The 14943-nt window shown below is 42.6% G+C and overlaps 1 protein-coding gene across 7 annotated transcripts in view; it reads right to left on the bottom strand.

Moving 5' to 3' along the window:
* Positions 1–4164: 4164 nt before the first annotated feature.
* TPM1 (tropomyosin 1) overlaps positions 4165–14943 on the bottom strand; it is a 50063-nt gene continuing 39284 nt past the window's right edge. For all 7 annotated transcript variants that reach the window (XM_077472788.1, XM_077472785.1, XM_077472794.1 and 4 more), the window contains one exon: positions 4165–5381. In XM_077472788.1, the coding sequence (XP_077328914.1) occupies positions 5299–5381 (83 nt within the window). In that variant the 3' untranslated portion in view covers positions 4165–5298. The remainder of the gene's footprint in view (positions 5382–14943) is intronic.

Below are 14943 nucleotides of genomic sequence, written 5' to 3'. Positions count from 1 at the left end.
GCAGAGAGCAGAAAAGCTGTCAGCAGCTCTAACAGCGGTGCAACGATCTGCAGAACAGCTTCAGCGTTCAGCACAGAGCCATCCAGTGTCCCACACACAGTGGATACAGGAACTAACAAGAGAAAGCACATGCCATGCTGTCACAAGAGGCCAGCGGTGAAGAAAGCATTCAGGCTTTCACAAAATGGCCACCGATGTAATCAATAGGAATCCTAAGGAAAATGGCTGCTGAAGCTCCCCAGGGGAATCTAGAGCTTTCCCAAATCCAAGATGGCCACCATGCGGTGGAGCGCGCAAAAATAAAAAACGAGCTGCCTGCTGATAGACAACCTCCACAAAACCTGCTTTTTTGGGACCCTCAGTCCTGAACAGCAACCGCACAGAGCCCCCACAGGTGAGAAACAGCGAACACACACACACCCACCCCGCAGACATCCCCCTCAGAAGGGGAAGGGAGGGGTGATGGGGACTTGGGAGAGAAGATGAGGCGAGGTGGCCCCCGAATCGACCCCCCAGGGAATGCCCAGCCGCTTCCCCCACCGAAGCAGGGAGAGCCATACTTACCAGTCCTGAAAAGCTGGGAGACATTCCATCACAGACCTACACCTGCGCAGTTACAGGGTAGCTGTTGGCCTCGGTATACTGTGATCCAGACATCATTAGCCCGGTCATATGTATACCTCGGAGCATTGAAGCTCACCGACCACCTCTGGAGCATGAGGCATGTCATGGCCTGCCGAGCCGTAGCTGCGGCCTGCTCACGCTCGATGGCTGGACTGGGGAGACTACAAGGATATCCTTAACCAGCCTGTCACCCAGCCGGCAGTTGATAGATCTCATCTTGCGCAAAAAGCAGCAAACTTGCAGTAAAAATATGGACCGAGAGACCCGCAGTGTTGCCTAGGTCATTCTCCTTGCTAGGCAAAATAAACACTGAAGCTGCTAGTATGAGGAGGGTTGATAGCATGGGGCCCACCCCCCGGGGCGGGATTAAAGTTCTGTGTATTGTGTAACAATTTTGCCTAGTTTCTCCTAATGCCAGGCTATACAACCCATGTAGTTACAGAGAGGAGCTGTGTCAGTCGGTGAATATAAGAGAAAAGTTCTCCTTCACTGATGGGGCTGCACTGACTGGCACCGATAAGGCAGCACGGATGGGCGGCATTGTATTATATTGTACTGATGGATGCCAATCAGGGCCAAACAATAATTCATGTCAATCAGTGATGCCCATTGTGGGCACTGACTGGCATCCATTGTGGTCTAGGGTGGCATACCTGGTGCTGGGCATCCCTGGTGGTCCAGTGTGGGCATCCTGGGGGGGGGCTGCACTGGTAATAGATCAGCACAGACCCCCCCCCGTCAGAGGAGCAGCCGATCGGCTCTCCTCTACTTGCGTCTGACAGACGCAGGTGAGGAAAAGCCGATCAACAGCTCTTCCTATTTACACTGATTGGACACGGCTGACCATGTGGTATAGCGTCTGTCGGAGACTTTACAGAGATCGTAGCTGCGGGGTGTCAGACTGACACCCCCCAACGATTGCCGCAATGAGAGCCCCCGGGGGCGCGCAGCAGCTTAATATCCTCATCCAATCTTATGTCCGGTCAGGATATTAAAACCACTTTGCCACCGTCATTTTGCTATATGGCGAGTGGCAAGTGGTTAAAGAGAGGACTACAGGGGAGACAGGGAAGATAATGGGACTCCCCAAAATATACCTCCCTCCCCCTAGTGGCCGAGCCACTCACCCACTGCAGTCAACTCAGAAGCAGTTTTAGGTCTGTCCTCCTCCATGGCACTTAGCTTTGTCCGGCCACCCCGGCAGGCTTGCTCTTGGCCTCCAAAAGGAATCTTCAGGGGGATATTGGACCCTGGACTCCTGCTCCTTAAGCTGGCGCTTGCCAACTTTCAGCGTCTGCCGCATTACGCACCACCATCTTGGTCCACCCGAGGCGGCGGAAGTGCATCATCCGGCCATCCACTTCCGGACATGGGCAGACCGGCCCAAGACTCCACACAGTGGCATGCACACAGGGACAACCCCTTCCCAGGATGTGGGTGACAGCCTCACCACACTGCCCTGCAGCAGAAAAGAGGGTACCCAGCCACCGGCAGAAGAGACCTCTCCGAATCCATCAGCCACCTTCAGGTAGGAGAGGGGGGAGCAGGCAAAACAGGTCCCTGTGGCGACCCTTCACCGTGCCCAAGCCATCAGGATCCCAGGGGGGGGGGGGGGGGGAGGCACTCTAATCCGCCCCCTCCTTGGAAAAAGATTAGGTATAAACCCCCCCTCGAATGAGCAAAGGCTCCCTCAGTTCTTTGCAGCCCCCACTGACTGAAAAACTGGAACTTCCAGGGGGGGACCTCGGTCCCAGACCCAAGTCCCTTTTTAGAAAGAAAAAACAAAACACCACAATGTTTCACTGCCATCCTGTGGGAAACAATCAATAACTGAGGGGCAGAGGGAAGGGAGGGGCTATTTATACTTGGTTGTTTATTGTTTTTCCTGTCAGGTGGGACCAGTCATCTCAGGTGTGCCATCCTGGAAGATGACTGGAGAAAAATTCCTTAGGAATCTCCCTTACCTTATCCACCTGCAGGGTTCTTTGGTAAACCAGACAGACTCAATGTTCACCACTCAGTGGCCTCTGTTAAAAAAAACCTTCAGGGACCAGAGCCCTTTTTTAATTGGCGGTTCCACACCCCTGGGTCTGTAAAGCACCCAGCCAGGAATATGGCTCAAAAAACAAATACTAGATCCCAGGGTCCAGCTCTCTAAAAAAATAAAAAAGGAAGCGTTGCAGGCAAAACCTTGTTTCTTCTGACACGAGGCCCAGGTACCAGGCCTGTAAGAGACACTTTGAATAGATCCGGTTGCATAGCTTGCCCCAGTAAGGAATATTCCAGTGGAGCTCAGCCTAGCACATCTTTACTCATGACCAATACCTAAGACACTGGTGGGAAAAAAAACAAACAAAAACAAAACTGAGGTTCTCGCGGTAAGGGGAGGGGTTATATGGGGAATTGAACTTCCTGTCTAGGGTGTGCCAGTGTCCATCACCTGATGGTGCCATATAACCCATACAGTAATTACAGTGGCTCTGTGTCCCATGGATGTACGATAAAGAAAGTTCTTTGGCTAAACAGTACATTCTGGTCTGAAAAGTGCTACAATACAGAGTCCAGTGCACCTGAAGGTCACATTCCAGGCTTGCCCCCACACATTCAGGCCAAGGGTGTCCAGGTACAGCCTCCAAAGCTAGGCTGAAGAAACACAAAGTGGGATAGCCGCTATACGAAGACCATGTTAAGCAGCAGAGCTGACGAAGAACCACATATGAAGTCACAGGGAAAAAAGTTACGCATGATGAAAGGAAGGAAAAAAATAAAAATAAAAAAGCATCCAACCTCAGCGCTCCAGCTGTGGAAAAACTACAAATCTCCTGAGACATTGCAAGACCCTGACAATCACAGGCATGGCTCGCAGAGGCATGATGGGATTTGTAGTTTCACCACAGCTGGAGGACCGAGGTCACATTCCACTGCTCTAGGATGCTAAAAAAAACAAAAACAAAAAAAAAAAAAAACAAACACACACCACACAAACACGTTATACTTCCAGTGGTACAGTGGTTTTGCACAGAGCAGCCCTGATTCTCTTTGGGTCCCACGTTGGCACTCTAGTCCATTCACACACGGAGCCATGGCTCAGCTCTGCCCCTTGTCTCCAGACTGGCTCACTGCTGTGATAGACAGTGGGAGCCAATGGCTTCCACTGCTACCAAAAGCCAATCAGGAGTGAGAGTCCCCAGAGAGGCAAGGCTCTCCTGGACGTCGCTGGATTGATGGGTGGCTCAAGTATTAGGGGGGTGCTGAACACTTTTTTCAGCTTCTTGCATGCAATGCATGAAGATAAAAACCTTGTGCCTTTACAACCACTTTAATCACTTGGTCAGAACAAGTATGATTAAAAGTAGAACAAGGGATGTCAAGTATTGAAGCCAGTAAATATGCATGATAGTCAGGCAAATTGCTTTTCCAGGTTACCAATGGCCGTTTTTTGTATTTTGTTTATGACAGTATGATGTTGTCATTTAAGCACAAGACACTGAATACAAAATTATCCACATTAAAAGGCAGCAGTTTATGAAGAGACCATAATATAGAAAATTTCAAGTGTGCTTTTTATTTCATATTACAAGGTTTTACATTTTTGGTTCAAATCTAAAACTAGTGTAAAAATAGAAAAAAAAAATATAGAAGTGAAGCATTGCAAAAAATGTCCGTCCGCACTGATACACATTAATTTCTCTCAAATTTAAATTTTGGAATATTTGTTACATGTGACTTGATTTAAAAAGAAACAAGGGGGAAGATGAATGCAGTTAGACCATAAAAACAGAACGGAATTTGTGTAAGATTTTTGTTCCTTTCAATTTTTCCCCAAATGATCTTTAAACAGTTAGATATTAACAGCTATACTAGTATCCAATATCTGGAGTTTCATAGTTTAAATTATACAGGAATTAAATATTTTACGTTCTATAAACAACCATTGTACAGTACAACACACAATGTAAATTTTAACATTCTTCAGTAACTAGTGGGTACTTTGATTATGGACAACTGTTACAATGGTAAGACTTTCCTTACCACCCATCTTTTACAAGCAGGTATAAAAAAAAAAAAAAAAAAAAAGTTAGCAACGTTGACCATAGGAACTGTCCAAATACCATATATAATCCCACTTAGCCATAATTCAACTGGTTGTCAGTGTCAAGTGTGTAAACTCTACTTAACCCTGAGTTTGTTTTTTTGTCCCGTTTCATACCCCAATAACCTTCTAGAACAGATTAAAAAAAAGGTAATAGAAATGGACCAGAGTTTAAGCAAGGATATTACCAGTACAACACAAACAGAATTAACCGACTTTATTTTTGTTGTAATAAAATTACCACGTAAGACGCTACCCAGACAAAACCGTTAAAAAAAAAAAAAACACGTCTGAACATTTTGGCCACCAACAGGCCAGCTACAATTGGCACAATGGCTAACTGCATTCCATATAACCCTTCCCAGTTTATCTGTGGACTTGGACTCCTTTTAGTCTTTTCAAAATGGGAAAAGGGGGGGGGGGGGGGGAATAAAAAAAAAACAAAAGGGGGGAAATCCACAAATATCTGCCCCCATCCCAGCCCCATGATTTCCTCAAAAACTGCATTAAAAATTAGGGACTTCTTGACAAGCAGTGTCTACAGAAAACCAGACGTCAAAGGTAAACACCAGCAGATCTCTTTACATGTTGTTTAATTCCAAAAGCGTTTGGTCCAACATCTGATGCATATTTAAGTTGTCGTCTTTTGCACGTGCCACTTTCTCTGCAATTAAAACAAAACAAAACATTGAGTTATCCAAATGGTCTTAGATGCAACACAGGCATGCCTTTTCCTTTATTGCACAGCAAAATCAAGCATTTAGGAACCAAAATGGTTAGAACTCAGGTTAATATTTAAACACACATGCTCATAACAGACACACAAACATCCAATATCTATGTCATGAAAATTTTGCTTTTGTTTTTATGGCGGCCATACAAAAAGGAGGAAGGATTTTATATACAATCATTAGCAATAGATTAACTGTCCATTCTGAAATACAAAACAGAAGAGCAAAAAAAGATTGTTCAATGCACCAATATTTAATCATATAGAATCTCACTTTGCTGCCAACAGTTTTTCCTGCCCAGACCAAGTAGAATAAACTTAGATTGACTTGCTTGATATCAGTCCATGACACAGTATGTCGTTTCATGGATCCTATAATATTATCCGATTCTGCTAAGAATAGTTCAGAACATGATGTGTATGGCCATCATGAAACAATTCTATATATGGAAGAGAATGTATGCCTTCTCTATATAAAATTCTGAGGTGTTGAAGCACTTCCTTATTGCAGTCACAGTTCTCCAGTATATATGTCAAGGTCCCTGCAACATCTGATGAAATACGGTTGCTGTAGTTTATTAAAGTCTGCTACTAGTCATACCTGTGTAGAGGCAAATCTTATTAACTGACAATTGAGTCATGAATGTAGCAAAACCCTTTATTTATAAGATTTCAAATTAGAACATAGTCCAAAAAACCCCTACTGAAAACTTTAAGCTTTTTTTTTTGTTTTAAATAAAAAAAAAAAAACACAAAACACTTGATTGGTTAGAGTACTAATAAAACTGGACTGCCTGTTATCTTAAAATATATATTTTTAAAAATACTTCTAAATGAATTATTCAGTCTAGCTGTTATGGTTAGTGCACCACATTCTAGCTGTATTGCCAGTGTATACAGTGGTGTTTCCAGCTCAACCAGGAACTACAGATCCTATGCCGCTTTGCACTATTTAAAAAAAAAAATGAAGGCATGTGTTGTAAGTATCCCTGCTGGAGTTCAGCTTTACATAATTGGTAAGGTTGAGTAAAGACAACAGTCGCTCCAGTTCACCACATGTATGCGTGTGCGCAGATGTGAAGATTTAAATTGTTGAATTATGCCAAAAATAGGTTAACCTCATTTAAGCCCCTTTCAAGAGGAAATACCATAGTAAACTAGAGGATTTTCAAAAAGGACCTTAAACATGCCAATATTCAATATTGGGATCATTCAATAGGGACTCATTTAAGGCGCATAATGTATCCTTCCTTCACTAATTGGCGAGTGACTGACTTAGAACCACCAGGTGTATGTCAGTGCATCTCAAATAACCTGGTTATTGAATCGCTAAATAGTAAATCAAGGATAAGCAAAACCATGCTAGTGCATGCTCCTTTAGAAAACCCCAATAATCAAAGATCCTATATTCTTTCCTGATGGATCAACTTTAAGGCCTCATGTACACTACTGCTGGTAAACTGACGTTTAGGAGAAGTTGGGCATTTTTTTCAACTGCTCCTGAACTCTTCAGTGTCATCTTATCAGTACATGTACACATGTTCGTTTATAGTAGTTTCTAGGCAGTTGCATTTAGAGGCTTTTTTTGAACCCAAAAAAAAATAAATTCAAATTCATTCAGAAGCTACGTTTAGAGGCATTTCAAACGCGGTAACTCACGTTTAGCCGCATTTCCTTTACAGGCGTTTTTCATTTTTGCCCATTTTGGAAAAAAATTAAAAATAAAATTTCCCACACACTTCTAGACGCAAACGCTGCCCAATGGATGTTTTTAGATGGCGGTTTCTAGCTGTCAAGTTAAATCATTCAGGAGAGGTTGAACAACGTTCCGTGTACATAAAGCCCAACTCACCCGGATTTTCATTAATCTTTTATAAGGATAACATTTATTCATGCCAAGTTATGCTATACAATTAGTGTTGCAAACTTTCAGTCCCACAAGAAAAGTAAAGTCTAGATAAATTTCAAATCAATGAATGAAACCAGAAAGTTGTTCTACTGTATAATTTACAAGTTGGTTAACAAGATAATGCATAGGTGAAATTCATCAGGAGTTTACCAATTCAACTAAATTCAAAAAGTGGTCTTACAGAAGGTTATCTAAATGAATGCACGTTTGAATTTTAAGAGCCCTGTCACTGGGCGTTGGCGGTAAAACACCGCCTAGTTTTAGCGGCACTTTTTGGCAGGTTGGCGGGGTGATTTTAACCCCGCTAGCGGCCGAAGGGTTAAAGGCGCCAGAAAAGTGCCACTGTCAAAGCACTTTTCAGGCGAGTTGGCAGCGCTGCCTATTCATTTCAGTGGGCAGGGGTGGTGGAGGATGGGTGTATACACTGCCACAAAGCGCACTGCTCTCACTGGGGCTGCAGGGGAGGCGTTTAGGCACTATTTTTAGCCCAAAAGTGCCTGAAAAAAATGCCTCAGTGTGAAAGGGGTCTAAATGAATTTCACCAAGTAGTATCAAATGCAAAACATGCCGTGTTATTTTCACACCATCTTCAGGTAGGAAACAGTTAGACAATAATAAAATGTTTTGGTTAGAGTTAAAGCATATCACAACAGGGAAACACAGTACCTTCTCTAAATACAAACCATAGGCTTTCCATGCTTTGAGGAAACCTCTCCTGTCCACTTACCATGAACAGACATCAAATTCACAGGCTGTTGATCAAGATAGGAATAGCAGTCTACCCACTGTAACACTCTTCCTTTTGAGACAGAACAGTAAATTTCTCTGAAGGCAGGCAGGCATGTCCTCTCAGACAGTTGTTTCTGGATCATGTCCCCATTGGAAGAGCGCCTTTACCCAGTTTTATTGATTAGCTTAAAACTTTGGACTTCTGACATTTCAGTCCTAGCGACAATGGTCATCATAAGTAAGGCTCAGACAGCAATAACTGTCCTCCTCATGTTTCACTCTAACAAGCAAAGTGAGCAAACAGAAGAAAAATCTAAATCAAATGAAGATTTGGTGCGACTACTCTGGTTTCAAAACACCATCAATTCTAGGTACACATACAGTTTTTGAAGGAACTCGGCAGGTAGGTTGTTCCAAACATCGAGAGAACCAACCACAGATCTTCTGTAAATGTAGGCTGCCTCAAAGCCCTCTGCCTCTTCATGTAATCCCAGATATGTCAAGAGCAGGGCTTTGTGGGGGCCAAACCATAATCACTTCCAGGACTCATTCTTTACACTGAAGATGGTGCTTAATAACATTGTATTTGTGGGGGTCATTGTCCTGCTGCAGAATACATTCAGGGCCCAATTACACACCTTCCTGATAGTATGGCATGAAGGAAAAGTATCTATTTCTCAGCACTGAAGCACACCATTGATCGGGCAACATTGAGGACTGTAGATGCAGTCGTCCACCAAGGAAACCTAATACAGCAGATAAAAATACACATCACGTTTACTTCTCTTTCAACCTCAGAAGATTTCCAGCAGTGCCATTAGCACAGAATTGGTGGAAACTAGTGCGACTCAGGTACACCCATCTACTGACCAAAGAAGTCTGGCCAGCAGTGGTATTCATGGAAGAATTGCAGCCAAAAAGCAATACCTCTGACGTGAAAACAAGGCTAAGCAACTCAACTATGCATGAAAACATTGGGATTGGAGTGCGGAAAAATGGCAGTAGGTGTTCTGAATGGATGAGCCAAAAATGATATATATGTGGCTGTAGAAGAGGGAAGTTTGATCGCTGAAGGGCTAGAGAGTGGTACAATAATGCATGTCTGCAGGCAACAAAGCATGGTGGAGATTCCTTGCAGGTTTGGGGCTGCATTTCTGCAAATGTAGTTGGAGATTGTCAGGATCAATGCTGTCCTCAATGCTGAAAACGCAGGTAGATACTGAATCGTGCCATACCATCAGGGAGGCATGCAATTGGCCCCAAAATGTATTCTGCAGCAGGACAATAACACCAAAACGTACAGCCAATGTCATTAAGAATGATCTTTAGCGTAAAGAACAAGGAGTCCTGGAAGTGAAGGTTTGGCCCTACAGAGCCCTGATCACAAGTGGTCTGAGATTACATGGAGACAAAGGCAGCCTATAACCACAGATGGTCTGTGGTCTGTTCTCCAAGCTGTCTGGAACACCCGACCTGTCAAATTCCTTAAACTGTGCAGGTGTACCTAGAAAAATTGATGCCATTTTGAAGGCAAAGGGTGCTCACACCAAATATTTATAATTAACACTTCTATTTCTGAAAGCATTCAAAAGTAAAAAGCATTTTCTCACATCTGCCTAAAAAAAAAAAAAAATAAATAAAATAAAAAAAAAAACACTTTTGCACAGTACAGTGTATAATCTAAATAGGAGTTAAATTATATATGGGAAACATCTAGTTTAAAAAGTTGAAATAAGGCACACCAATAGACTAACTATAAATTTGGCCTGCTTTAAAATCATGTGAAAAAAGCTATGGAGTGCATGTTTTTTGCTCAGAGAATGGTTAGAAAAAGATGGGCGGAGCTGCGAGTACAGATAACAGACTTAAGATGTAGCATCTGCTTCCTGAACAGAAGAAATGACTCACTGTCAGATTAACTATTAACCATGAACATGTTGCTCTAATGCAGGAACATGAATTTCTTGAATTGTTCTAAACCAGCCATCATTCTAGCCATAGAAACTGTATTTAGACCTAAAAAGCAATCATAAGCCGGCCATAGATGGTTCAGATCCGACTGGTTCAGCAGGGGCTGGCTGAGATTCAAGCCATCTTTGGGCAGGCTGACTGTACCCAAGTCGATATAGCGATCAACTTGAGTACAACCAGCATGTTGGATGTATGGCATGCAATTATGGCTAGCGTCTATAGCTGCTAGCAGTGATGTCTCCCTGCATCATCTTTTGCCTGCTTTACTTAAAGTGCCCATAAAAAAAAAAAAATAAAAAAAAAAAATAGTTAAAAAAAAACAAATAAAACTGTAAATTTCTTAACTTCTGAGAAACCACATGATGCATGCCCCAAAACAGCACAGTAAAATGTGGTTTTTTTTTTTCTTCTTTAAAGGTGGCAAACATCAGAACTGCCTATGCCAACATGCTTTGGAGCCATCACAGTCTCTCCGCTAAGTACCGTATTTTTCGCTCCATAAGATGCACTCCCCCCCCCCCCCAAAAAAAAGGGGGGGAATGGAGCGAATACTGACCAGAAGAGCTACTAATAGGGGGGTTTGTTTACGTGACAGAACTAAGCTAAATCCTGTTTCTCCCCTGCCTTCAGCTGCTATAGGGAGAGAAAAAAAGACATTTTTCTTTAAAAAAATCGGCATTCACATGTAAATCGCATGGCTATTACGCAAATTAGGGTGGCCTCCATGATTTATATGCAAATCACGCCCCAACCTCTGCATGCCGCCCACCTCAGGGGAGCATGTAGAGGTAATCAAAAAGGGAGGCATGAGGTACACAAGTGAACAGAGGTGCAGAGTTGAATGGGAAGGAAGGGCTGGAGTGCAGAGGTTAGCAGAGTAGGGGTTTTGGGGGGGACAGAGGTTAGCAGATGAGTTAGAGGGGCAGAGTTGTACTGAGAGGGAGATAAGAATGCAGAGATGAGGGAGTTTACTGTAAATACACGTGTTATATGGCTAGTCACTATAAATGTCTCAATTACATTGGTGGTTGATGTAAATACTCCTGTTGTGTTGGGGTCAGTGTAAATGTCCCAGTTACATTAGGGATCAGTGTAGCGTGCCCCCTTACATTGGTTGTCAGTGTAGAAATATTTATTTAGTCTACCATTTGGTTCAGATTATTTTCTTTATATTTTCCTCTTAAAACCTAGGTGTGTCTTATGGAGCGAAAAATATGGTATTTGGTCACTGATCTAGACAAACCATATACAAACCCACAACCTAATGTGAACATACTTGTTTCAGGTAATTTCTGCTCAACTGGAAATATTTATCTGCACTTCCTATATGTGTAGACACAAGAAGAAGTGAGCAAAACCCACCAAATTTCAGGAAATTCCCTGTTGGTTATGGACAGTTGACACTGGGAAAAGTCCCACCTATGGAAAGTCCCCCCCCCCCCCCCCTCTATTCTTGTTCTGGTGGCAACTCCAAAGTTTGAATGTTGCTTCAAATGACAGGTATCACAAGGTTTATAAAGGGAGAATGCATTTCTCTAGATGGGACAGAGAAAATAACCCAACATATAGAACCCATTCACACCAGCCTGGCCTGCTGTGATGGGTCAAGAGCATGTTGTATCACACATTAGTGTAGGTTACATTGGCACAGCCCATTCATTTAAATGGGCTGCCAAATAAATAAAAAAATAAATAAAAAAAAAAACAGACCAGAAGCTGTGCATTTAGGGTTTTTGCCAGCACAGTCCACAATAGTGGTGTGCTGGGAATATGCATCGTGTGCCATTCAGAATAAATGGCAATGCATAGTACCAATACATAGTGTTATGAACAGGTAGACCGAACAGTGAACATTTAATCAATAAAAACAATCAGCTATAGGATTGCCAGCAAACAGTGCTTTAGACCCCAGGGCTGGCCATAGACATCTGGACAGGAATCTTCTGCCCAGCAAGCACCAGCCGGCTAAATCAGGGGTTGACAAATTTGCTTGGAATCTAGGAGCCAGCTAAAAAAGTTAGGAGCCAGGTCCGTGACGGCGATCTGGACCTGTCCCTGGCCTGACATGGAGACGAGTGAGGGGAAGATAGCCCCCAGCCCCTCACCTGTCTCCAAGTCATTGCCCATAGCTCTTAGAGGGACATTTTATTTATTTTTTTCAAATGACAAATTTTTTTTAAATTGCGTTTTAGTGTAAATATGAGATGTGAGGTCTCTCTGACCCCAGATCTCATATACAAGAGGACCTGTCATGCTTTTTTCTATTACAAGGGATTTTTACATTCCTTGTAATAGGAATAAAAGTGACACACATTTTTTTTTTTTTTTTTTTAAAAGAACAGTGAAAAAAAAAAAATTAAAAGTAAAAAAAAAAATATATATATTTTAAACGCGCCCTGTCCCGCCAAGCTTGCGCGCAGAAGCGAACGCAATGTGAGGTATCGCTGCGATCGGTAGAGTGAGAGCAATAATTCTAGCCCCAGACCTCCTCTGTAACTTAAAAAGTGCAACCTGTAGAATTTTTTCAATGTCACCTATGGAGATTTTAAAGGGTAAAAGTTTGTCACCATTCCATGAGCGGGCACAATTTTGAAGCATGACATGTTTGGTATCGATTTACTCGACGCAACATTATCTTTCACAATATTAAAAAAAATTGGGCTAACTTTACTGTTGTCTTATTTTTTTTTTTTATTAAATACATTTTCCCCAAAAAAGTGCGCTTGTAAGTCCGCTGTGCAAATACGGTGTGACAGACAGTATTGCAACGACCACCATTTTATTCTTTAGGGTGTTAGAATAAAATATATATATAATTTTTAGGGGTTCTGAGTAAAGGGAAGGAAGATAGGCTGGCAGGCAGGGAAAATTAGCATTGCATCCATTAGCATTGCTGGTTGTAATTCCAACGGCCACCACAAGAGGGCGCCAGATTCCAGAAGGAACCATATGATCGTAGAAGGCCTCAAAGCCGGAGGCTAAATTACCGGCCGCCGGCGGCGCGGCCCGACGCGATCGCGCCGGGGGGTCCGCGGAGACAGCATACCCCCAGCTGTGCTGCCCCAGGCGCCAGTTCGCTAATTCTAGTCGCAAATGCGACCTGGCGCCCGGGTTTTGTCGAGCCCTGGGCTAAATTATTATTATTTTTTTTTAAAACCCGATTAAGCTGGGTGGAAAAATCAGCTGAACAGTGACTGCATCCTGTCAGATGCAGTCACTGGTTGTCAGCATCACCACATTTCAGTACTTAAATGTATGGACGAAAGGAATAATTGATTTAAGGATTTTCAGGGGCTGAAGAGCAAAATCTCTATATACACTCCTCTATTCAAATTACATTGGCAATATATTGCACATTGCAGAGTGCTTCTAAAAATGTATTCCTTGGTCTGTTTACTTCAATCAAGGAAAAGGCTACCAACGTTCTCTTGTAAAAAGCCAAATACATCATAAAGCAAAGGATTATGTTAAACTATTTTTAAACATGAAAAAAACCTTTGTAATGTTGAGATAGCCGAAAGCCATGTAAAGCCTTCCCTCTAATCTTAAAAGCAGCTGTGCTCAAGACAGCCTTGTGGTTTCTAAATAAGGTCTTCAACTTCAGAGCCATTGACTGTACCAAGTCTGCATACAACCCCCCCCCCCAGCTGAACTCATTTACTCTGTCATGGCAACCCTGTAACAGCACTCATACATAGTGTACAATTGTTCCCTAATAGACAATTACAACACCATTTTTTCACAATATGAGTATGGAATGAATGAGGAAAGATGCCCTTTGGGCACCAGAATGAGCTGGGTAACATTGTAAAGCCTCACCAGTTTAATGTACAATTTTCCCCAAGAGCTGGTTTACACCTGTGCTGGTCTCTGAAAAACGATCTATTGTGAATCACTTTAAGCCGTGGCTGACTAGCATTCAGGAGGCGAAACTGCTGCCACCTAAATACTAGGGGTCAACCGATTATCAGTGCAACCGATATTCACTTTTAAAGCATCGGTCACAAACTTACCCATGTTACCATAATTGCTTCAAGGGGTTGTCCTGGGGTGATGCCTGTAGCTGCAGGCATCACTCCAGTACCATTCTTTAGAGTGGACGGTCAGCTTTCTTGTAACAACCGATGTGGCTCTGCAGCTGCTCGGCTATTATAACAAGCATCATGATGGGACGTCTCCCATCCCCACAGGAAGCCCGATCGACCAGCTGGCACATCCGCCGGCTGGCCGAAATCCCAAACAAAGCCAAATCGGCTTTGTTCGGGTCTCAGATGTGGTAACCTGCAAGCGATGTCATGACATCACATCACTTCTGGATTAATGGCATCCTAAAAAAGGCACCAGTTTTAAATAGAAAGTATTAATAAAATAAAAAAATAACCCAGATCCCTCCATAAAAGAGTACCGGTCACAAGGGATGGTTTACATCCCTTGTGAGCAATAACAGATTGAAAAAAATAATATATATATATATATATATATATATATATATATATATATATATATATATATATATATATATATATAGTTTTTAGTAGGACAGTAAAAATAACAAAAAGTTAAAATCTACAGAATATCGGCAAACGGCCCTTTTTTTTTTTAACGGGAATACCACAACTGCGAGCTCAGCGTCTGGTGCACAGTTGCAATATGGCCTCATTCACTTGAATAGGTAGCGTTAGGCGGCACTACCTGGCAAAAGCAACAGAGTGGGATGGTTTTACCCAGGTATATAGAAATCTTCATACTGCTTGAGGGAACTAGTGTCAGTTTGAGAACCCAGACCAAAATACAAGGTAGTTGCAGAGTGTATGTATAGTTATTTATTTATTTATTTTTTAAACATAAGAGGGAAAGTGTTAAACCCAGGTCAACTTTATTTTTGCT

Source organism: Lithobates pipiens, unplaced genomic scaffold (genome assembly GCF_037356315.1).
Source record: "Lithobates pipiens isolate NorthernLeopardFrog02 unplaced genomic scaffold, aLitPip1_a1.2 Scaffold_8, whole genome shotgun sequence".
Lineage (NCBI taxonomy): Eukaryota > Metazoa > Chordata > Amphibia > Anura > Ranidae > Lithobates > Lithobates pipiens.
This window is presented reverse-complemented; position numbering and strand designations above follow the sequence as displayed.